Source organism: Equus quagga, chromosome 10 (assembly GCF_021613505.1).
Source record: "Equus quagga isolate Etosha38 chromosome 10, UCLA_HA_Equagga_1.0, whole genome shotgun sequence".
Classification (NCBI taxonomy): Eukaryota; Metazoa; Chordata; class Mammalia; order Perissodactyla; family Equidae; genus Equus; species Equus quagga.
Genome location: NC_060276.1, coordinates 64,541,549 through 64,566,080, shown reverse-complemented (window position 1 = coordinate 64,566,080; position 24,532 = coordinate 64,541,549). Strand labels below are relative to the sequence as shown.

Genomic DNA, 24,532 nt, shown 5'->3' with positions numbered 1-24,532 from the left:
TCTGAGACCTTCAGACAATTTTATATATATATTTATAAATTTATTTCTTTATATATATAATATTATCACAGTTTAATCTCACAATCACTAAGAGGTAGCTTCAATTGTTGTTTCAACTTTACAGCAGAAGAGACAGAATTGGAGAGGATTAAATGCCTTGCCTAAGGTCACGCAGCCAGGGACAGAGCCAGGAGTCACACTCAGATCTGTCTGATTCCACATGCAGTCTACTCCACTGCTGATCAACCCTGTACCTGATGTCTCACACCTTCTACAAATTCACTTTCAGACTCAGAGAGAGCCTGAGACCCACCAGTTATAGTGTGTATTTAATTTCAAGACTTTCAGCCCCAGGGATGGCCCAGCCCCAAATCTGTGCTGGAGGGCAAGTCATCCTGCCCCATGCAAGCAGCGAGCTGGCCCCAGTTATGGTTTAGGGGGCTGAGGAATTCCTGTTGGGATTTTCTCTCTCTCTCTCTTACTGTTTTTTTCCAGGTTGGGGTCAATAGGTTAAGCACTCTCTGCTTTGGAAATCTTTAAGGCACTTGAAAAGACAAAGCTTTTTATATCTGCAGAAGAAGAGACTCCTGTCATATTAAGAGAAACCATGAGTGTTGGTCTCACCATTGAACCATCTGAGCCTTGCTGGCCTCCCCCGGTTCTCAGCTCTTCCCTCCCAAACACGAGTATAACCATCCCCTCATCCACACTTGGTTCAAGAGAAAGTCAGAATTTTACAAATAGTTTCATGGTCATTGCTTTGAATTACACAACTTCTTGGGTAAATGATGAGATTACAAAATTTAGCTTTAAAGCAGTTGTTTTATGGCCAGCCAAGTCATGATACTGTCATCTCATCTCACACCACGGTGACCTCATCCTCCACTGTGGGCCTGAGACGCTAATCAAGAAAGGCCTGGGTTTGAGGAGGTCTAGACAGTCAGAAGCCAGTGAAGCCAATGCCCTGAGAGGACAATTTTGTGCTTCTTCCTTGAGGTGGTGGGGAGGGGGATGAGGAAACCTACGCCTCTGGACCCTGCTGCAGAGATTTGGAGCAGTAGTATGGCTGTCAGGTTGTCTGGGCGGCACTGTGATGACCTGTCCAGCTCCGTGCCCCTTCTAAGGCCACCCAGCCCTCACCAATAGGTTTTTCCCTCTCATTTCTACAAAACCCGGAGTCTGGGATTCATTCTGTCCTGAATCAGGGGGAAATATAAGATTATCTCCATCCATACCTCACCAGCTGAGGCTCAAGTAAGTGGCTTCTGGCCCTGCTCTGATTTCATAATTCCAGTTCCAGTAACTGGGCTCTTGTCCCTCCCCATATGTATAAGTACCCACCTTGTACCCAGTTCCTGTGATTGGGCTCCTGTCTTATTCCCTCGATATCTGAGGCTCTGCGGTTCCCAGGTATTCAAATTCTTCCAGCACTGAAGGAAGAGGGGGCTTCCTTGCCAATCCCTCCAATCCCTATCCAACCTGGGTCCTTTCTGGTAATTGGAGTCCTTTGGAATTTTAAAATGTACACATTTGAATTTTAGATGTTATCAGTTGGCTCCCTGGTAGGAAAGATTAAGAAATCAGCACTCAGTTATCCTAGATGAATAAGGCCTAGAGACCTGTTGTACAGCGTAGTGATCATGGTTAATAATTCTATCTCGTATACTTAAAATTTTGCTAAGAGGGTAGACCTTATGCTGTGTTCTTATCACCAAAAATAATAGTAATAATAATAAAAGATAAAGAGGATGGGAGGAAACTTTTGCACATGCTTGATATGTTTACAGCATAGATTGTGTTGATGGTTTCATGGGTATATATTTATCCCCAAACATATCAAGTTGTATTTATTAAATACAGTTTTTTGTATGTCAATCATGCCTCAATAAAGTTTCTAAAAAGTCAGCACTTATTCATTTCTGCCTATTTTTTTTCCAGTCGCCTCCTTATTTCTGTTAGTCATATTAATATGTTTACTTTGTCTGGATTTCTAACCTATTGGTAATGTGTCCCTGTCACCTGCAGCTGTACCTCCCTGGGCCTGTTGTTGAAACCTCCCCTTCCACTGACTCTGCTCCCCTTGGGTGTATCTCTCCTTGAGTTCTGCTCTGAGGCAATTCTGGCATCGCCATCCCCGGACTCCAGCAGGTCCTGGCCAGGCTCCTTCACTCTGGGCCTCATGTTCTGCTCTGAGGTGACGCCAACAGGGGCTGGGAGCTCCCTCGTGCTCCAGGCTGCCCTGAACCATATGTGCTATGTAGGTACCATCCAGGCTCCCTTGAAATGAATTTTTACCAATAATTTAAAGAAAACCAGAGGAAATAACATGTACCCAAGAGACCAGAAATCTAATGGTTTACAGAACAAACTTACATCTAATATAGATTGGATTGGATGGCAGTGTATAGGGTCATTTAGATATCTTTTTGTGCTCTACTCTCTCTCCCAAATCCTTTTTTGAGAGTTGCTTTGCTTTGCTCCAGGGATTTCCTACTCTCCACAGGAGAGGGGTTCAGCCCTAGTCACAACCTCCTATTAAAAAAGACAGTGAACTGATAAGTAGCTAACAATTTATTCTCAAGGGGAAAAGGACCCTATTTCAGCTTTCCGTGCCTCCTGCCACTGAGCAAGACTCTGACCCAGGCCTAAGCAGGCCAGAATCCTGGCAGCCTCCAGACCTTTACTCATGCCCTTCTCCCAGCTGGAATGCCACTTCTCCTCCACTCCATTTATCTGAACCTTGCTCATTCCTCAAAGCTCCTCTCTTGCTCTCCTATCACCTCCTCCAGGAAGCATACCTGTATTCTGCTTCTCAACCTCCCACAGCACTTAAAATCTACACCACACAATGCAGTACTTAACTCATCAAACTCTTTTTTTTATTTTTATGCTTTTTTTTTTCTTTTTCAAGTAATTTTATTGGGATCACAATGGTTTATAACATTGTATAATTTGGGGTGTACATTATTGTTTATCAATTTCTGAACACACTTCATTGTGTTCACACACAGTAGTCTAATTTTTATCCAGGACGATACGTACGTGCCCCTTTACCCCTTTCGCCTACCCTGCAACTCCCTTCCCCTCTGGTAACCACCAATCTGGTCCCTTTATCCACGTGTTTGTTATCTTCCACATATGAATGAATTCATGCAGTGTTTGTCTTTCTCTGTCTGGCTTATTTCGCTTAACATCATACCTTCAAGTTCCATCCATGTTGTTGCAAATGGGACAATTTTGTCTTTTTTTCTGGCTGAGTAGTATTCCATTGTATATACATACCACATCTTCTTTATCCATTCATCTGTAGAAGGGCACTTGGGTTGCTTCCACATCTTGGCTATTGTGAATAATGCTGCAATGAACATAGGGATGCATAAATCTCTTTGGGCCATTGATTTCAAGTTCTCATCAAACTCTTCATCCCTGTTGCTTCATAATAAGCTAGCTTAAGCTCCACAAGTATCCTTCTTGACTTCCCCTGGGACATTTAACATAAGCCTGAGCCTGTGGTTGGGGCTCAGCAAAGACACACTGGAGACACTTGTTCTAGAAACAAAATCAGGGGTTTCCATTCTTTTTCCATAACTGACTAGAAAATGGAGTGCTCAGATGCAGCCATTAAAAAACTAGCATCCTGGGGAGCAGCTACCAAAGCCACCACAGTCATTCCCCGGTCATTGATTCAGAGTGTTAGAGCAGAAAGGAATCTTAATCATTTACTCCCAGGCTTTTAAACCAAGGTATGGATACCCCTGGGGGTCCATGGCAGTGTGCCAAGGGGGTCCACACAGCCACAGGATAAACATGGCATGCTTTCTTAGAGTGTCAGTTTTACTTGAGTATAAGAAATTTAAAACATTTCTGTATTAAAACAAGTATGGCCATATCATGGAGGAGAATGCAAATTTTGCACGCATTTTTAGGAAAAACACGAGGCTTCAAAGACACTTTGGGCTTGCAGCAGGCTGCTTTGGGTTATCCCATCCACCCCCCCACCCCTCCCCCTACCTGTGTTGGGTATTTCATTTTCCCTCTCCCCTGTCATTAGGGTTACTTCAGATAAAAAATAAATAAAAGTTTGAGAAGATTGATCTAGTCCAGCCCCTTCTCTTCACAGTTAGAAAAACTGAGACCCACAGATGAGAGATCATTTGGGCAAAGCTCCAGACAGTGAGTTCAGCAAGAGCTGGGACCACAATCCACTTCCATTAGAATGTACATTTCTTTCTAGTGACGTGCTCAGGTGACTACTGACTGCAAACTACACTTCCTTGCTAACTCTGTTCCACTCCTTATACCCTTCGACATTTTGTTTTCTTTGCCAAGGGCTATACACCTATCCTTAGGGAAGCCTCTGGCACCAGCAGCTCTGAGAGCAGCCCAGAACCTTTAGTCTCTTTCTATAGCTTCAAACACAGTGAGTAATGTTGCCTTTCCCAGAAATTAGAGTGTAGCTGATGAGATTCAAACCCCTCACAGAAACAGGATAAAGTCTGCAGCGGTAGGGAGAGAGAGGCAAAGAAGGGAGGAGGTCCTGCTAATTGGAGGCCACAGCCAGGAAGCAAAGAGCTGATCTTAAGACTCTGCTTTTTCCCTTCGTTTATGCAAGAAAGAGATACTATAAGGCCGCTTCAGCAAGGCTGCCAGGAAACTGGGCCCTCAGAGGACTGACTTCCCTATCTCCTGGAGTGAATCTGCCCTCAGACTATGGGACTAAAATAATCATCTCAGGTTAAAAAAATAAAAGGAAATGCCTTTGGATTCAAATGAACTCAGCTTCACACATGTCATGTGTACTCTTCGTGCAAATTAGCAGGGGCTGCCTGTAGAGTCACATACTTACATCCACTTATGCACACTTTAAACCCACAGCTCTTGGTGTTACACAGACATATGCAAATTCTTCTTCACACTGTTGCAAATACCAACACAAGTACACATTTATCTTGGGAAAACTAATACAATCATAGTCTCTGCCCACACTTCTCCCGCAACACCCAGCCCCAGACACACACAGCCACCGTTGATACCCACATTCACAGTCACACCACACCAGGTTGAGAAGTGACCCAGGTTGTCAGGGTTAAAGCCACATTCCACAGTGTCCCATTCCTCTCAGAGAACTAACAGATCATTTCACAAAAATGTCATCACCTGTCAACTAATGGCAAGTTACAGCCAGAATAAATGGTCCATTACCGACCCCCACTACAGGTAGGCTCACCAGAGAATGATAGCAGAGACAAAGGAGACTTGTGGCTCAGTGTCACTGCAGGAGACTGACCAGACAGGTAAGATGGGGGCTCATTCCAGCCAAAAAGATTTCCTTTCCTCTCTGGGCCCTAGAGCTGCAGTGGGGAGATCAGAAGGCAGTCTGGCTTTTTGCAGACTTCTCAAATTCTAGCTACAAATCACCTAGGGGAAAAAAAAAGACTGATCTTTTAACCTGGATTTTCCTTGTCTAGAAGAGGATTGGGTCATGTTATAATACTTTCTCTCTTGCAAAAAGCCCCAACACTTTTTGCAGTAGTGTAGTTACCAACAGCATGGTCTCTGGAGCCACTCTCCAGGTCTGAATTTCCACCCCACCACATACAAGCTGTATGACCTTGAGCAGATTACTTAACCTCTCTAGCCTTCAGTTTCGCCATCTCTTAAGAATTGGAATACTGTAATAATATCTACCTTGTGGTGGTGTGATGCGATTTAAACGTAAGTCACTTAGATAACTCCTGGCACTTAGGATGCTCAGTAAATGTAATTATACAAATGAGCAATTTTCTGTTTTCCTCAGACCTCTACTCCCTCGCTACCTGCTTGCCCACACAGAGGTGACAGGCCATCTTAATCCCAGAGAGAATAAGACTGGCCCAATATCACACAGAAAGAGTAATAGGATTGGAATTGATTGCTTTGGGGTGACTCGGCCAGTGTACTCATCTATTTCATTTCTCCCTTTGGAAAAAATGAGCATAGTTTGAGGAAACCTCGAGAGAAAATATGACTGGGACCAGGCAGGATGTAAATAATATTAAAAACAATGACCACTTAATATGTGCCAGGCACAGTTTTAAGTGCATTCTGTGCATTATTCCATCCAAACTTCACAGCAACCCTGTGAGGTGATGACTATCATCAGCATCTGCATCGCACTGAACAGGAAACCGAGGCTCCAACACCTCGAATGGTTTCAAGCTGGGATTTGAATCCAGGCAGTCTGACACCAGAGATGGAGTGTGCAACCGCCACTCTATACTGCTGTCTGCAAGGAAAGCAGAAGGGGAGGGGAAGCAGGAACAAAGGACAAAGGAGCAATACAAGTTCTTTTTGAACTAAACAGACTGAAGCGTTGTGTGTAGCGTTGTGGTTAGGTCCTAACTGAAGATCAAGGGTTTAAGTCCTACCTCTGCTGCTAGTTATTGAATATATTTGGGCCTCAGTTTTCTCGTCTGTAAAATGGGAATAAAACTGTTTCTTAGAGTTGTGATAAGGCTTAGGGATCCTGCAGGTAAAGCACCCAGGGCAATGCTTAACCCAAGGTAAGTGCTCAGTAAATAGAGAAACTGATGGCATTAATTGCACTGCCTGCAGGATTTGCCTAGCGGTACAGCTTAGGCAGGAAAAAACATTTATAAACCGTCAGGAAAGTGAAGAACTGGGCAGAGCAACAATTCCAGACATCCTTTCTCATGCCCTGGGCGTGTTGGGGTGGAGGGGAGCACCAGCATTATTGGCATCGCTGTCTCCTTCCTCAAGGAATAGATCCCAGCAGGTTGCCCTCAGCCTCTGGTCACTTATAGCCTGAATCAGAACTCTCCTTGTTCCTAAGGAGTTTTGTTTGTCCGTGTCCTTTTCCCATCGATTGCTTTATTGTTCACATCAAACCTTGTGAGGTATTGGGTAAAGGAGGACAAAATCTCACATGTGTTGAGTGTCTTCCATGTGCCAGACAGAATGCTGGGCACTTTCCATCAGTGATTCCATTTCATCCTCACACCACTGCTGTGAAGGGGTATGGTTATCTGCACTTTACAAATGATGTACTGAATCCAGTGAAGGTTGCTCCTTTTTTAATGGACATTTTCCTCTCATCCCATATGTCCAGCATGACCCTGGCCTCAGGTTGTGTCCTGCTGAGGATTTTCTGTAAACTGAAATATTCTGAAATCTCGCTGTCCTCAACATGCCAACCTATGCTTAATTCCAAGGCCCATAAATTGGGACCAATTCTCCCCCAGTGGCTCTGAGATTAAACTAAGACTCTGCTCCTCCATCAGCTGTATGATTCTGTGCTAGTCACTTAACTTCACCTCTAAAATAGGGCTAATGGCACTTCCTACTCCACAAGGTTGTGAAAGTTAAATAACTTTCATGAAAGTGCCCCACCAATTGGGACACTTCATGGAAACATTATTTAAAACAGAACCACCAATCAGCTTAATCTCAAAAGAGCCCCAGACGGGCAATGGAATGCTTGTATCTCTGACCTTCGATCAGGTAGGACTTCAGATCTGCAACTGTGGTTGGTGACTTGGGGAATGTTGGGGGACAAAGAATGCAGAAATTCCCTGAAGTGACCGTGGAGGAAATGGCCTTTCACCATTATCGACGTATGGTTTGTATCATCATAGAGACATCCAAATTCTTTACATCAGATACTTCTCAAAGCAGTTTCATCTACATTACTTCTGACATTCACTAAAACCCCCATGAATTAGTCTTTACCAACTAAAGTTGTTCCACTTGCTTTGTTACTATTTTCCCCTTCCCAGAAGTGGCCCATCTGAATTTGCAAAATCCTTCCCATCTTCCCTTTAAGGCCCATCTACTACAAAGGCCACCTTGGTCCAGAACCCAGCCCTAAACGCCCACATCAGTCTCCTCTCTGCTTTGCGAATCCACCCAGCACTGTGCACCTTCTACTGTACCTTCATATACTTTTTTTTTTAAAGACTGGCACCTGAGCTAACATCTGTTGCCAATCTTTTTTTTTTTTATTTCTTCCTCTTCTCCCCAAAGCCCTCCAGTACATAGTTGTATATTCTAGTTGTAGGTCCTTTTAATTTGTGCTATGTGGGACACCACCTCACCATGGCCTGAGGAGCGGTGTCATGTCCCTCCCAGGATCCGAACCGGCGAAACCCTGGGCCACCGAAGCAGAGCGCAGGAACTTAACCACTCGGCCACGGGGTCGACCCCTGTATACTTGTCTTAACCTCTGCCCCGCCTCCCCCACCTTCTCACTAAATCCACAAACTCTTCAAAGGGAAGAATGAAGAAGGAAGGAAGGATTTCTTTGTTGTTTTATGTCAGTCACATTTTAAAAAGCTTTTAATTATGGGAAATTTCGTGTGTGTTTATATACAGAGGGAATATATAATCAACACCCATGTACCCATCACCCAGCGTCAACAATTAGTAACACACGAACAATATTATTGCATCTCTACCTCCACTCCTTCTGCCTTCTCACTCTGGGTTATTTTAAAGCAAACAGTCCATCATTTCCTCTGTAAATACTCCAATGTGGAAGCCATCTTTTGCATTTCTGTGTCCCCTACAATCGGAAGATCATTTTCATCTGTGTTCCCTCCTACTGTGAGCACATCAGATGATTTCTGAGCACCTACTATGTGCCAGACCTTGTGCTTGGCTCTGAAGCTTCTGTCTGAGCTAGAGAGGCACAACAGAACCAAGTCACGATCTTCCAAACCAAGCATCGCTACAGTTCCGGAGAATGAGCATCGAATGCAAGCGGGAGCCCAGGAGCAGGACCTCACATTGCACTAACTGAATTGAGGTGAATAGGTTTTCTCCTCCCGCGGAAAACCTGAGTTCAAACTCTCCGCGAGACACGGGTTCTCCAGCAGGAGGCGCTGCAAAGGCGGGGCGGGGGTGTCCTCACTATGTTGAGCTTCTGCGGGAGCCAGGAAAGCGGCCAGAGCCCGCAACGTGTGCAAACTGCAGGCAACAACGCAGTTTAATAGGAGAGCAGAACGCTGAGCGCCAGGTCTTAAGAGGGGCCCCAAGGTTCAGGTGCCGGGCAGGGGCGCGGGGGCGCGGGGCAGGCCGGCACCTGCTCCCCAGGTCTTCTCGATGCTGCCCGTTGCCCTTACTGCCGCCAGTTCCCTCCCCAACTGCCGCTCTTGCTGATGGAGTATCTCCGAGCTGGGCACAGGATAGAGCGAGGAAACACCTGTTTCCAACAAGAAAAGAGGTGCGGGAAGCCCCCACCAGGCTTCTAATGGCCTCTCATCGAGCCTGCTCTGGAGAGCCTTGTAAAAGCGCGCCCAGAAAGCCAGTGGGGATCATTTTTCAAAAAGATCGCTATTTCTTATTCCCCCCTCCTTTTCTTAAGCCGTAACGTCCCTTAAAAAATGTCTTCTTTTCTCCGTGGGGTTTCCCGCTCCTCTCAGATCCCTTAAGACCCCCGCCTTGGTGCCTGCAGGGACCGCCACCACCCCCAGTCCCAAATTTTGCGACTATATTCGCTTCTGGATTTTTCACTTCCGCAGCCCCCTGCCGACCTACAGGTGGGGAGCGGGGCTGGGGGGCAACAGAACAAAGAGACCAGGGAGCCCCTGTCCCGGGCCAGGCGCCCCTGCTGCAGCCTCCCACCAGCTGGGGCACAAGAGGGGCTCGAGAACGCGTGAAAGCCCTCGCCCCAGTCTCATGCCACTGTCCAAAGGCCAGCAGCCCGAGGACACGTGGGAGGTGGGGACTGCCCCCGCTCAGCAGACAGACCTCCACGCCACAGGCCTGAGTGGCCGTGGGCGCCAACAGCCTCCACGCACTGGGCTCCGTTATTTCATCAGCAGTTTCAGAAAAACCTGCCAAAAGCAGTTATGCCTCACTGCAATGTGTAGCTTTTTCCTGCCATTTTTTTCATAATAAAAGAGAGTGAAGCTCGCGCTGGCTCTCTCCCCCCTCCACCCCCCTCTCCCAAAAAGAGCCAAATGGATACGAGAAGGGGGGAAAAAAAAGAACCCACACACCAATCTCCGAGGGCATGCCAGTGAGGTGTGGCTTGTATTTAAATATCCAATATGTCAATGTAAGGGGAGTGGGTATGTATATAAAGTGCCGTTTGCATCTGATAGCTCGACGAAGCCAGCTATGAGAGGCCTAGGGAGATGGATGCGGAGGGGAAGCGGCACTTTGATTGCGAGTAAGGTCAGGCGCGGGCTGCCCCACGCTCCCCGCCGCTGAGAAGTTCCTTGGACGCGAACAGACGTCGCCGGCAGCTCGGCAGAGCGCAGAGCGAGCGAGCGAGCGAGCGCCGCCGAAGCGCCCGTGCCCGCGGCGGGGAGAGGCAGTTCACGCCCCGCGGCCCCGGCTCGGCCCCGCGCGCCCCGCCATGGCGGAGGTGGGGGGGGTCTTCGCCTCCTTGGACTGGGACCTGCACGGCTTCTCCTCCTCTCTGGGGAACGTGCCCTTAGCTGACTCCCCGGGTTTCCTGAACGAGCGCCTGGGCCAGATCGAGGGGAAGCTGCAGCGCGGCTCGCCCACAGACTTCGCCCACCTGAAGGGGATCCTGCGGCGCCGCCAGCTGTACTGCCGCACCGGCTTCCACCTGGAGATCTTCCCCAACGGCACGGTGCACGGCACCCGCCACGACCACAGCCGCTTCGGTGAGGACGCGGCGGGGAGGGACGGGAGGCGCGCGGACGGCGCGCCGGGGAGCCGACGGCTGGGGCTCCGGCCTGGGGCCCGCGGACCGCCAGCAGCTCGGTGCCGTCCGGGCCCGTGGAGGCGCGAGGCCGCCGGGGACGCGGGGCAGGCGGAACGCGACGGTGCGGACTTGAGCCGTGCGGCGTCAGGGTGCCTGGCTCCCTCGGACGCGCTCGGGAGGGGCGGGGGCGCCTTGAGGTGCGGCCTCTCCTCTCCCCACTCCCCCCCTCCCTCCCCTGGGAGCGAGGGGATCGGTCTGGGACCTGGACGCTGCGCTTCGCGTGAAAGCAGGTGGCACTGGGAAAGGTGTAGGAGCGCCCGCCGAGGAGGCCGAGCCTCGAGGGCAGCAGGGTTGTCGCGACCTTTTGCCTGGAGCGGGAGCCTTCAGGGGCCGTGGAGGTGGTGGGCGGGCGGCCCGCGCCGGAGTCGCTTTTTGCTGGGGAGGACGCGCAGCTGTGGCACCTGCCTGCCTCCGGGTTGCTCTACCCAGAGTGGGAGCCAATCCAGGCAGCACGGCGTGAGCTGAGTATTGGAGAAACTAGGAAAGCTTCCCAGTGTCCACTGTGTCAGGGCACAAGCCCCGGGGCAGCTTTTGCCCGGAGCTACCTCTGAACTCCTTGCCTCGGTGAGGAAAGGGTCCTGGGCCCACTCCCGGCCCCAGAAACAGGTGTCTCCCAGGCCCAGGACAGGAAACGTCCAACCTCCAGCCAGGATTTTCTCTGCCCGCCACTCTGCAGGTTGTTCAAAGGACGCAGGTGCCTGTCTCACACGCAGAACACAATTAGTATAAACCTTGATCTGGGACAGAGATCATTAGGTTTCTAAGCAAGTGGGTTCACTCTTCAGTAATCTGGCCTTTTTTATTTTGAATTTCCTATTCCCTACTAAACCATTATTCAGGTGCTATGACAGCTGCCCTTCCTTGGGTCCCTTGTCTCCCAATGCCCTCTACTTCTGCCCAAGGACCTTGTGGCCCAAGGACACCTTCTATCACTAAACCAGTAAGACGCTTTGCCCACCCTCAGGCATGATACAATTCCCTTCTTTTTCCCACCCTCTCCGCTCCTCCCAAACCTCACCATCCTCCTATTCCTCATGCCTTGTGAGAGCTGCATCTGGAGTGCACAGTAAAAAGGGCAGCGGGGGGAGGGGGGAGTGCGGAGGCCAGTTCCTGGGCAAGGCCAAGTCAAGCAAACAACTTAGGGCCAGGACTGGTCTTCCTTGCTGGGAGCAAGCAGGAACCCTAATGAGGTCTATGTCATCTTAGAAAAATGCATTCACAAAGCTGGTGTACAGTAAGTTTTGCGTGGGGTGGGGGCAATAGAGGGGTGCAGGTGTCTGTATAAACTTGCAGCAGGTCCTCAAAAGGGTGATAAGGCGGGGGTAGGAGGGAGTATTAACTTGGCTCCTTTCCCTTCTATTGCTTGTGACTTTGCAGTCCCCTTTTGTTCCTCCTCAAAAGGAATGAGACTCCCGCTCTGGCCTCAGAGCCCCCCAAAGTCTCCCAGAAATGGCCTATAGATATTGGAGTAGCTCATTCCTGATATATAAAAGAAAAATGATGAAATGATGCAGAAATGTGTGGTGGGGGCAGCAGAGGTGGAGAAACTAGGAGCTTGGCTCCCAGCAGCTACAAGTGTTTGTCTGACTCTGTGCCTAAACTGAGCCAATAAGCTACAAGGTCAACATAAATCAGTAATAGGCTCTTGGGATAAGTGGTTTTTAATTATCTCCCTAAGGACACATCTTGATTTCTTTTCATCTCTCAGGCCTGCTAAGGGTGTTAAGTTTAAGGAGAAACCAAAGGAAATAAAACTGGCAGGAGGAAGGGATGTTTTCACTGCTGCTTAACTGACTGCTTCATTTTTGGTTTTGCCTTTAAAAAAAAACACACACACACACTGCCTGAGACCACCTCTGCATCACCTCTTCCCTTCCCTCCTTCCCTGGCTTCCTGGCAGTTCCGTGTATTTCCTGTAAAGGAAATGATAACTGGTCAAAGCTGTCTCTTTGTTACCTCCCCTGCCAACTTTCAAACACACATTTACTCTTTCTCCGTTTAGCTTTTGGCAAAAAAAGAGGTGGCCTTTGAGTTTGCTCACTCTCTCCACCCTCCACGTTTGAGTTAATCAGCCAGGGTATTCAATAAATCGAAACTTTAACATTCCATAAGTGCTTTAGCAGTCAACATTCCAGCAGGGTAAAGTAGGCCAGACTTAAGATATAAAATATTATAGATTTCTGCTTGGGGGGAGGAGGTAGTCTCCAAAGGCCGTGTAAAGTAAATAGCTATTTGTTGTAATTGGAGAGCAGGGCCCCCAAGGATTACCCTGGAATCCATGTGTTCAGAGCGAGTCAGGCTGAGCCCAAGAGCAGCCTCGACTCCAAATAATAACCTGTTGGCACAGCCTATGCTCCCCCTCCCCATTCTGCGATCAGTAGCCAGGAGTATTTCAGTCTCTGCCTGGATGGTGGCGTTTACATGAGGTTCAGAGGGGTACTGACATTCCTGAGGGGCACCTGTGGACTGGCAGAGCAGAGCTTGGGAGCCAGACTGGAGGAGAGGCCTCCTGCCAGGTGGGATGGAGCAGGCTCATGCAGCTGCTTTGGTTTCTGAGCAATCTGGTTCTTATTTGGCAAGACGCCAAAGCAGCACTGTCTTGGCCCTGAAGGTCTGCAAGGATGGCTGAGGGAGCGCAGAGTTATGGAACGAGATTAAATGACACATTAGCCAGTCATCTAGCTAGGTTCCGAAGCAATGGGGCCCTAGACAGATCCATTTTGACTGAGGCCATGGGGAGAAAGGTGTAAGAAGAGAAGTGCCTGGAAATTGTTGAGCCTGCCGTGGACAGGTCAAGATGAGGGAGAGAAGAGGGAGGTCCTGGGCCTTGAAGAGGGTGAGAGTACTGAGGACAAACTTTGTCTCCTTAATACTTTGCCTCAACGCTTTGCTGTTAACACCCCTCTCCAGCTGTAGCTGGGAAAATGTGAAAATGGCTTGTTTTCTCTCTCCCTTCATGCTGGCTGGGATTCAGGAGAAAGTTTAGGAATATCTGTTCCATCATCGTGTGCCACTGGGTTCCCACAATTTGAATCCAGCTAATAGGAAAGTTGGCAAAGGGAGATGATGCCCAAAGACAGCTGGGCAGGGATGATTCCAGCTGTTGGAGACCCCCTGTTACTGGACACAACCCAAGTGACTTCCCGTATGATCTGTCCTTTGGCATCAGGGTTAACAGAGAGTTGGAGAAAAACTGTAGTGACTCAAATAGCCACACCTCTTGGGTTTCATGATTTGTTCTCACACCAGGTCTTGGACGGTGAGATCACAAGCTGCCCTCTGCTACTTAATGAGCTCGGGGTGGTCAGAGACATGAGATACTTCGAGAATGAGAGAACTAAGACTCGAAGCTCAGAAGTAATCTGCCTAAGCAAAGCAAAGCACTGAAGTCTCCCGTGGTTTTGTATCCCTCTAAGTTTAGCACCCAGAACTGAATCATGACCTGGTTTTTCGTTTCCTTGCGATACTGGCCACTCTCCTTTGAACACGCTCCTGTTTTGCCGTAGCCCTCCTTACACACAGTGGAACTGAGAACAGCACTCTCAGTGCGGTCTAACTAAGCCAGAGCAGAGTGGGGCAATCCCCTCCCTTCTGCCAGTCACTGGCCCTCTATCAGTGCAGTCTTAGATCACATTAGCTTTTTTTCCTTCTTTTTATAGTTTTCCATTAGCTCTTTAATAATTTTTCAATTTTACATGATTAGTTTTACATTCGCTTTTTAATAATCTCATAAATCACCCATCCCGAGCTTACCTTATTCAGTCAGATTCCTTTAAGCCATTGCTGTGTGTGTTTTGCCAAGCCATATCTTCTCATTCCAAAGATGGGCAGACTTGCATTTAATAAAAATGCATGGAAACGCAAAAGACCAGTACATGTTTTCAAGAAAATATACATGGCTGCCTGAAGTGAGGAGGAGGATGGGAGCAGAGTATGGAAATAAAAAGAAAGAAATAGAAAAATGAAAGGCCTCTGCACAGGCCAATTATGAAGATAGACCATGAAACAAGGAATATGATTAGCTCAACTGTCTGCACTTGAGGCTCACCTTCCCCCAACCAAACTCCAAACACAAAACATCTTGGGTAATTGGTTTGGGGACCAAAGTGAAGGACTTTACATTTATTCCAATTAAAGCCGATTTTATTGGAGTCAGCCCATTTTTCCATGCTCTTGAAATCTCTTTGGAGTTTGATTGTGTCGCGCTCTCAGCTGTATGTCTTCTGGAACTAGGGTAAGCATTCCCCCGACGTCCTCTTACAAGTTATTTACTAAAATGTCAAACAGGGAAGAACCAAAATCAGAACATCGTGTCCGCTAAATCAGTATCTGCTTAACCCCTACTGGCGCCAGGTATTTTCCCTTCCCCTCCTACCATCTCGTGTCGATCTCTTTTCCCAAAACTCCTTTGTTTGTACTGTCAGAGTTACTAACAACCAGACTAAGAATGAAACTTGGAGGATTTCAATGCGGAAAGCCAAAGGCCACACTCTGAGTGTTCCACACAATGGCAGCATAGGAACTTTCCATTCTTTGAAAGATCCGAGTGGGCCCTAAAGCCGCCACACCTGAATGCCCACCCACCAGCCCGAGTCCCTGGGGCTCTTCAAGAGACTTCCCGTTGGAGTTTTGAACCTGATTTCAAGATTAACCACTTGAAGCGATCTTTGAGGAATCAGTCTCACTCCCTATGTAGGTTATGTAGAATATTATTACCCTTAAGAATTGCATTTTTGGATACGAAGGACAGCCAGATATGAGCTCATTTCATACTTTTGGATGCCTCTGTGAGACAATCCTATCAAGTTTTGGTCTTTACATTGTAAATCATGGTTAGAGATGGGGATATCAAAGAGGAATCCAGTTGACCAGTACATTTGTATCCATATAATAGATGTGCTGTGTTAGGACAAATTTGTAAAGTCTTTGGTATCACCAGGATTTCAGTTTTGGATCCTTTTCCCCTCTTCATAGCTGATTTCTTTTTTTCCTCCTACTGCTGCTGGGTAAATGAAAACATTTTCAGATCCTTACCTCTACCCTTGTCAGCTAGAGGGACATTTCTGAATGTCTGCCTTTTCCCCTTAAAGATGCAGCATCTCAAATCAGTATCAAGTCCCATGCTACCTGCCAACTCTTTGCCATGGATAAACTTAAAATTCCCAAGAGAAGAGGGGAGAATGATGGGCTGTCAGCCTGGGGCTGCACTGGCTGAGAGCACTCCTAGAGAAAGCTCTCACCAGGCCAAGTTTTGCCTCCTGCCACAGGCAGGAGGAATAAACTTAGTGAGTGGCCCGTGTGGCCTTTGTTGGAGTCAGCTCCAGGCAGTTGACAGCCTCATGTGGCTTTAAGGACGTGGGAGCTAAGAGGGTACAAAACAAGTTCAGCCGAGAGGACAGCGAGGTAACAGTGTGTGCTCTAGTGAGGAGGGAAATGACTTGGGGAAGATACAGAAACCTGGCCACATTCTTCCATGTGGAAGGCTGTCCTCCCATTTCTTGAAATGGTGGTATTTAACAGCAATAGTACCTACTAATTATGGAGCTGTTGTAGCCAAAGCCTTCTCATGGTCTCTTCCTCATAATATGCCTAAGAGTGTTGAGTAGAGGCAGAGATTGTTTCCCTCATTTTATACATGGAAAAACTGAGGCCCAGAGAGACTTAGTGCCTTCTCTGAGGTTCCATTCTCACTGCAAAAGATAGTTTCATCAGGTGCTTCACCAAAGGCACACAGGGCTTGCCTCCAGATGGGGATAAATGACTGGTAGCTCATAGCACCTGAAAAGTTTCCTCTTAGTTTGATGTCGGTAATGGAAATGGCATTCACTTTTTGCTCTAGGAATCCTGGAGTTTATCAGCCTGGCCGTGGGGCTGATCAGCATCCGGGGAGTGGACTCTGGCCTGTACTTAGGAATGAACGAGCGAGGAGAACTATATGGGTCGGTAAGTTTAAGGTTTTCTTTTCATCGGAAGCTATTACCACCAGTGTTTGGACAATGTAAGGCAAAAGTATAAAAACATCTATCTAGCGCTTGAAAGCACTTTTGTCAACTGTAAAAGGTTAGTGTCTTCTAGCCGCTTCTTGGCTGCTCAGGAGATTGCTATATAAACTTTCACTCATTCAGCCTCCATCAAAACATAAGTTTTTCTGTGGTATATTTGCTTTCACCTTTTCTGTTAGAGGGGCAGCTAGTCTGATGATGATAGTAAGCTGTGCCGATTTGTCAGTAGGTGACAGTAAGGGTTTGGGACATTAACCTCCCAAGGAGCACATCTGAATTTTAGTGGGCTCCCAGAGGAATAGCAGACCAGCTGGCGCAAAAATAGGCAGTGGAAGAGCTGGCCTTCAGATTGTGGATTCTCAGATTAACAGCACAGTCCCTGATTTCCAGAATGCTTCAGCTGAATCCCAAAGGCCAAATGAAACAAACAAATAAAAACTGAGGGTTCCAGGGTCTGATGACAGCCCTAAGTCCCCAACCAGGACTAGGTTGGCTGCAGTGCATGTTCTCTATTCTGGAAGCTAGCCCATAGCTGGGGAATGGTGAGTGACTTTGCCGACCTTAACCCTTTCAGGGGATCCCAACTCCTGGCTTTGGCTTTTGAGTCACATCGCATGCTTTCTGGCTGCCTGTACCCCATGAAATCAGAGCACATTTTTCCCTGACACCTAAGAGATAGGCCTGTCCCCAGCACTTGGTATCGGCAACCCCAGCAAGTAGTATGGCGGCTGGATCAAGTGTGAGAAGGGACAGAGGCAAGAGACCCGGGAGCTGCCAGCTTGAAGTAGCCAGATTGGAGGAACTTTTCAAGGAGATCTTTTCTGAGCTTTCCAACTGACAGGCCTGAGACCCTTCATTAGGAGAGATCACAGCTCACCTCCCATGGAGCTTTATATAGATCTGAGGCCTTTGCCTGTCGGTTGACATGGTTGACTGTAATCTCAATGGATTTGAACATCATTAGTCGTAAGTAGGGAGAAAACTCAGGGGTACCAGCGGGGCATTGGGAGGCCATAGCAGAAGTTCTCAGGCTCAAAGAGGCAGGTGAGGCCATCTCCTCCAGTCTCCTGCCTTAAGGAAAGATCTCACCTAACACATTTTGGTGTGACTCACGAAAGAAGATGAAGGCAATACAGACAGGACTGTTGTGCTTTTTGGAAAGAACGTGCGTCAGTAATACTGGGAGATAGGACTGAAATTTTCTAATATCAATGTGCTATTGCTATTTCAGGGTTTCTCCACCAGCAAGCTGGGATGGGAGAAATAGTCATATAATGGGCTCTGCTTTATTTTCTCACCCTCACAGAAGAAACTCACACGTGAATGTGTTTTCCGGGAACAGTTTGAAGAAAATTGGTACAACACCTATGCCTCCACCTTGTACAAACACTCGGATTCGGAGAGACAGTATTATGTGGCCCTGAATAAAGACGGCTCACCCCGGGAGGGATACAGGACTAAACGACACCAGAAATTCACTCACTTTTTACCCAGGCCAGTAGATCCTTCTAAGTTGCCCTCCATGTCCAGAGACCTCTTCCGCTATAGGTAACGGACCCCTAGTGTGACCTCTGTGACCTGTGTACTCTGGGGCCACAGTTGTCTCTGCAAGCACTATACTCATAGCTTTTCAATCCTCCTTCCTATCAATTTAGATAACAGAGAAGCACTTACTGTTCAACTCGACCCAGCTGTTCCCCTGTTGTTCAAAGTGTATATCAAGGTTGGGTTATTTTGGGGAGGGATGTCAGGGGAGGGGGTGGGCTAGAGGGAATCTTGTATATACTTTTTTTCTTTACTCGTCCTTTCCCCTGAGGTGGCACAAGAAAGAATGGGGGCCCCTGCCAAGGGCCGGGGGTGTCTTGCCCCCACAATCTACCCAAATACCTTGACAATGGGTAAATGAAAGACCAAGGAATCTGCCAAAGATGCTACCTACAGAGCTTTAAAAAAAGTCTCACTAAGAAAATCCTTGGGGCCAGAGCCCTGCTGCGAGCCGCCCTGCCCTGGCTCTGCAGAGGCCTCGTCTGTCCTGACATGCAGTTTTCCTGCCACTGGAAGTGGGAGTTGGGGTAGGTTGTAAGAAAATGATATTAAAATGTAAGCATGGATACTGTGCATAAGGACAAACTATTTATGAAATGTATATGCTATTTATTTTATATATTTATTTATTTCAAAATAATTTTATTTTTAATGAGAGATGCTATGACTGGATTTTCATCAGAAAGAATAAGGTCCTACTGAAACAGGATAAATGAGTTATTAAAGGCTTTTATTGGCAATAAAATTGTCTTTATATTGTAACCACTGTCTAATTCTATTGATTTGTACGTTTAGTAGGATTAGAAGATTGGTTAGCTGCTTTCTCTTCAACTCAGTAGAATCTCCTGATGTCAGCATCACACAGCCCAGGCTGGAAAACCCTTCTCCACAGTATTAGCATCATCCAGGGGCCCCATCTGAAGTCCCTTCAGGTTCTATGACTTTAAACTTAGTGGTGAGTAAAAGCTTCAGGAAGGCCTGAACTAACAGCTCTTATGGAAGCTCCCATTTGTGCTTAGGACTAGTTATAGAGAAACCCTCCTTTGGGATTTGGTTAAGGCCTAAAGGTCAGAAACCATCATTGGTGGCTTCTTGCTTTAGATACGAAGGTGACAGGATTCAAAATAGACAGCAATCAATAGGGAGACTGATTTTTTGAGTCAGTCAACTTCCCTTCCGGAGGTATTCTCCCACCCCCTCTCCAACACCCCACTCCCATCCCCTGCCAGTGCTTCTCCTAGAGAGTTCTGGAAAGCTGTTAACACATTTCCCTAAAGCAGTAGGTCTCAGAGTATATGGTCTCTTGGCCAGCAGCATCATCTGGGAACTTGTTAGAAATGTAAATTATCAGGCCCTACCCTAGACTGGCCAAATCAGAAACTCTTGGGGAGTGGGGCCCAGTAATCTATGTGTTAACAAGCCTTCCAGAGGATTCCTGTGAATGATCAAATTTGAAGCCTAGGGCCCTAAAGGAATGGTTTTCAAAAAGAATTGTTTTTGCAGCTGAATGGCTTATAGATGATAAAGTAAGTTTTAGGATAACTTTAGTCCATAAAACAAAAGTAGAGTGGCTCTAGTTGAAATGGGGGTGGCATTCCTGGAACTCCCTCTTCTCCAGAGCAGCCCCTGACATATCTTGGTTTAAAATCCCTGGCCTCTTTACTGATATTTACTGAAGTAGGAGCATAAGGTCATTTGCATTTTCAAAGTGAATGCTGTCAGGAAACAAGAACCAAAGGAATGAACGTTTCATTGGGTACTTAGGCATCATGAAGGACTGGTGGGAGAAGGCCTTGGGTTTAGAATAATTCCTCCTGGTGCTCCTCAGTCACGTCATGTAGGCATTCACTCTTTTTCCAGCTGATTGTGAGAGTGAAACAAATAGCGTAAGTAGCAGCTCACTTAACAATAAAACCCAAAAAGTCTATAAAATCTCATCCAAATCCAAATACCCAACAGAGAAACCACACGTATGAGCATACATACACAACATAGCAAGTAAGACTATATGACAAAAAGTGCCAAGTTGCTAGGGTATGTAATCATAGACTAGAATGCGCACCAATGGAACCACCAAACGGAGCTCTCACAGGGCTAGCGTGAGCAGGGAACGTCTCCTGGAAGAGGCAGTGCCCACCATGAAGAACCAACAGGATTTGGATAGGCAAAGAGGCTGATGGCAATGTCCGTGTTGAGCTACAGGGAAGAGACACCAGCTCTAGAGGTCTCTGGGAAAAGGATAAAAATCAGCTGTGTGACATTTTTATCACATTTTTAATGAGCATCACACCTTTATTTGAAAACCAAAATTTGATCTATGTTATCTCCTGTCAGCTACCTAGAAATTTGATATACAGCCACAACTTCTGAAGGCTGGGAGATAAATGGGATCTGTTTTAACCAACAGGAAGCTGACACTTCCCTGTGAGTAGAGCCAGTGTTATTCTAGTGAGACACTTGACATGGGCCTGGCAAGACTATAAGCACCATACTACAGGGGGGAATTTACAGGGAAAACACCACTGTAACGAAAAAGAGAAAGACTCCAAATCCTAGGGTCAGGCCTTAATTTTTTCCTCTGAGTGGAAGTAGAGGGGAAAAGGCTAGAAGAATGGTATAGGGTCCCAGGGTGCGGGAGGAGTTCATAGGGGAGGCACTCTTGGTATCGAACTTTAGGAATAACAATGAATGGGGCACGTGGCCAGAAAATGACAATGGGCGGCTGTTCTCATTTTCAAAAACGGGAGAAAGATAAACTCTGCAAATGGAAATGTAAGATGGATGACCTAGCACCACTAGACCTAAAAGTGTCCCCAACTTCTCCTCCAGGCCAAGGAAAATACTGTAGACCAGAGCTTCCAAACATGGGGTCTACGAAGTCCTTAAAGGTCCATGGAAGACCCTCTGGGCCTGAACTCCCAAAATAGTGTGAAAATTTTTATGTGTATGTACATTTGACCTTTCATTGATTCTCACAGTGTCCCCCAAAATGTTTGGAACAACTACCCTAGGAGTTTCCACAGCCTCAAAGCGTCTGCCATAAGAACAGGTGGCCACTGTGATCCTATGTGAAAACTTTGACAGTCTTTTGGTTTTGTTTGGTTGGGTTTTTCAAAGACGTAGCTTTTATGTGTGAAACCTTTGACTCCTATCCTCTAAGAGATAGCTTCCCGTTTGGCGATAGGGAAGTGGAAGTGAGGGGAGTGAGGAGCCAGGATGGCTTCACTGCTGAATGATTCTGAACAAAGTTCAACCCAGGACCAGCCCTGACAGCAGTCCTGATAGCAACAAGACTCTCCTTCTCCTCCCTACACACCCCCCACACCCCTCCCTCTGCTGCCACAGCTGAACGTTGCTCATGCTCAAAAAACAACCAGAGACTGGACCCACCCGGCCCAGACACAAGGAACTTAGAGCCATCAGAGCAGACTCCCTCCCAAAAGGAATTTAAGCGAAGTCTTGAATAATAAAAGAACCCGAGTTTCTTACCTTCAACTCACCACAGCGCTCAGTCACCGAATCCTTGGCTGCATAGGCAGAAATCCGTCAGGCTCAGGGTTCTAGTGGGGCCACAGCTCGCACGGGCTCAGTCCAAGTTGCCTGGAGTGCAAGCCTAGCCTTCCTCCTCCTGAAGAGGCTGGCCCTTGGGGACTGCTTTCCTTCTCTCCGAAGTAGTTGGAGCTACACTGCCTTTCCCTTGCACTTCACAAACGGGAATCTGTTGAGGAGGAATGTGGGAGGTTAGGGAGAAGGGGACCAGAGAGGAGAGATCCTCTCTTTTGGAAAGACATGTTCACCATCAGTCATCTACCTCCCTTGCTCAACAGGAGGATCAGAACATAATTTAATCTGTCATTCCTAGAGATCCCTCTGTTCTCAACAGAAATGGAAGACATTTCTAATAGGTCCCTACACCAGGGCTTTGGTGGCAATTGTAGAGATATCCAGCTGTCTCCCTGACCCTCAACAGTCTCTCTCCACTTCTCCGTCCCAACATAGGCTGTTTCCCTTCTGCATCTCTTTCCAATTCCCAGACAGGGTATGGCAGCAGCCCTCTTCTTTATCGTTAGCAATGGAGCGAAAGACATGCAAATACCATGTTCTTCGGGTCCTGGAGTCAGACCAACCTTGTTTTACTTCTAGATTCCTTTACTTCCTAACTCTTTGACCCTGGAAAAATTCATTATTTCATTCTTCAATTCAACAAATAGTTATTGAGCACTGATTACATCTTTAGAGAGAGAATGGTGAAGCACACAGGCATAGGTCCTCTCCTCATGACATAGTCTCATCAGGAAGACAGACAGAAACAAGTAAAGCTACATATTGTAATAAATGCCGTAAAGAAAGAGTGCAAGGTGCTATGAGTGTGTATCTAACCTATTAAGGGGGTTAGGGGAAAGCTGCCTGAAAAAGTGATGCTTATGGTGGGCCCTGAAGGGTGAATAGGAACTGGCTTAGTAGGGGGTAGGAATAGCTTTCCAGGCAGAGAGAACAGGAATATGTAAAAGTCCAGAGGCAGGAAGGAGTTAGGCATGATCAAAAAACTACAAGAAAGTAGTACGACTGAATTGTAGTAAGCCACAGTGTCCTTACCTGTAAGATGGGGGTGATCCTAGTACCTAACCTAATTCAAGGGCTGTCGCTGTGAAGAGTAAATAAGATAATGTAGGGAAAGTGTAAAGTGCTTAGCACAGTACCTGGTACATAGTAAGCACTCAATAAATGTTAGCTATTGCTATTACCTTTAGTTCATTATTTATTAGTAGTAATATTAATTTGAAGACATCTCTCTGAATTACCATATGCATCACTCCATCTCCTCTGCTGTATGTATGATTCTGCTGGGGTTTTGCAAAAGACAGGTACCGGAAAGCAAAGTGGCACATGGGACAGCCATGCCATATAAATGCTGGCTTCTTACTGAGAACATATAGTGAGAACACCCACTTGGAAACTCCACTTTCTGATGTACCTGGTATGAAGCAAACCAGCAGCCGCTCTCAGCCCTCACCCAACTTCTATTTTAGTTACATTTTAGCATACATACAGTCCCACGATCCTCCCTTCTCCAGACTCGCATAACCACACCACTCCCATAGACAGTGTCACCCGGGTCCCACGTGTCCAGAACCCTTCATCTTCATTTCCCTTCTTTATAGTCGTGCCCGCTGGGCCCCATCTCAGTTCCCTTCATTGTGCCACACACTAGACTCCTGGCAAACCCCTGGTGGCATATGTATGCTTGCCCTGTCAGTTTCCAATTTCCCTGTGTCCCACCAGTTGTAAATGCTCCAAGTTTCCAAAACCTGTCACACCACCCTAACCCCATCTAACACTATATCCTATAGGTTTCCTCAGACTTTCCCCTTAGAATGTTATACCCACACGCAATAGATCTCAGAGTTCTCCTCCAATAAAAGCCCAGGGCATAGCGTCCTCAGCGCACAATCTGAATATCAAGTATATATGTAGCGCAGTGTGACATGGAGGGCCCCTATGCAAAGCCCTAGCCACTAAAACTAGTTTAAAGTGCCCACTTCTCCGCTCCTGCTCCTGGATTGCCAACGTTGCTAGGTAAAGCTATGAAAAGTGGCTCATCAAATGGCTCCACTACAAATAGAGTCTCGTCAACCTCAAATGGGCCAGCCCTTTGCTGCTTGACAGTCCTTTTATTCATTTAGTTTTGATTCTGTCTGGCATTCAGCATAGTTCATCATAAAATTCCCTAACATCTAAACACCTGTATATTGGCTCAGTGTTAACCAAACTTCTCTGGTAAGCGCCTGGTGTAATTGTATAAAACTACAGACTTCTAGGGGCCAGCCCGGTGGCATAGTGGTTGGTTGATCGGTGCGCTCTGCTTCGGCGGCCTGGGGTTCACAGGTTTGGATCTCAGGCACAGACCTATACGCCACTCATCAAGCCATGCTGTGGCGGCATCCCACATACAAAGTAGGGGAAGATTGGCACAGATGTTGGCTCAGGGACCATCTTCCTCAAGCAAAAAGAAGAAAATTGGCAACAGATGTTAGGTCAGGGCCAATCTTCCTCACAAAAAAAAAAAAAAAACCCCACAGACCTCTGGGCTCTATTGGTTCTTCCTACATCAGAATTCCCAACTGAGAGGCTTCATTTCTATATCAACGGTTCTCAAACTTTTTGATCTGAGAAACCCTTACACATTTAAAAATTATTGAGGACCTCAAAGAGCTTTTGTTTCTATGGGTTATAGCTATTGGTATTCACC

General features: G+C 47.0%; 1 protein-coding gene across 1 annotated transcript; it reads left to right on the top strand.

Moving 5' to 3' along the window:
* The first annotated feature begins 10,151 nt into the window (after positions 1-10,151).
* FGF16 (fibroblast growth factor 16) lies at positions 10,152-18,993 on the top strand. The gene is made up of 3 exons (XM_046673976.1): positions 10,152-10,634; positions 16,575-16,678; positions 18,044-18,993. Exons 1-3 carry the CDS (start codon positions 10,361-10,363, stop codon positions 18,287-18,289), a joined length of 624 nt encoding a protein of 207 aa, XP_046529932.1. The 5' UTR covers positions 10,152-10,360; the 3' UTR covers positions 18,290-18,993.
* Positions 18,994-24,532: the final 5,539 nt, after the last annotated feature.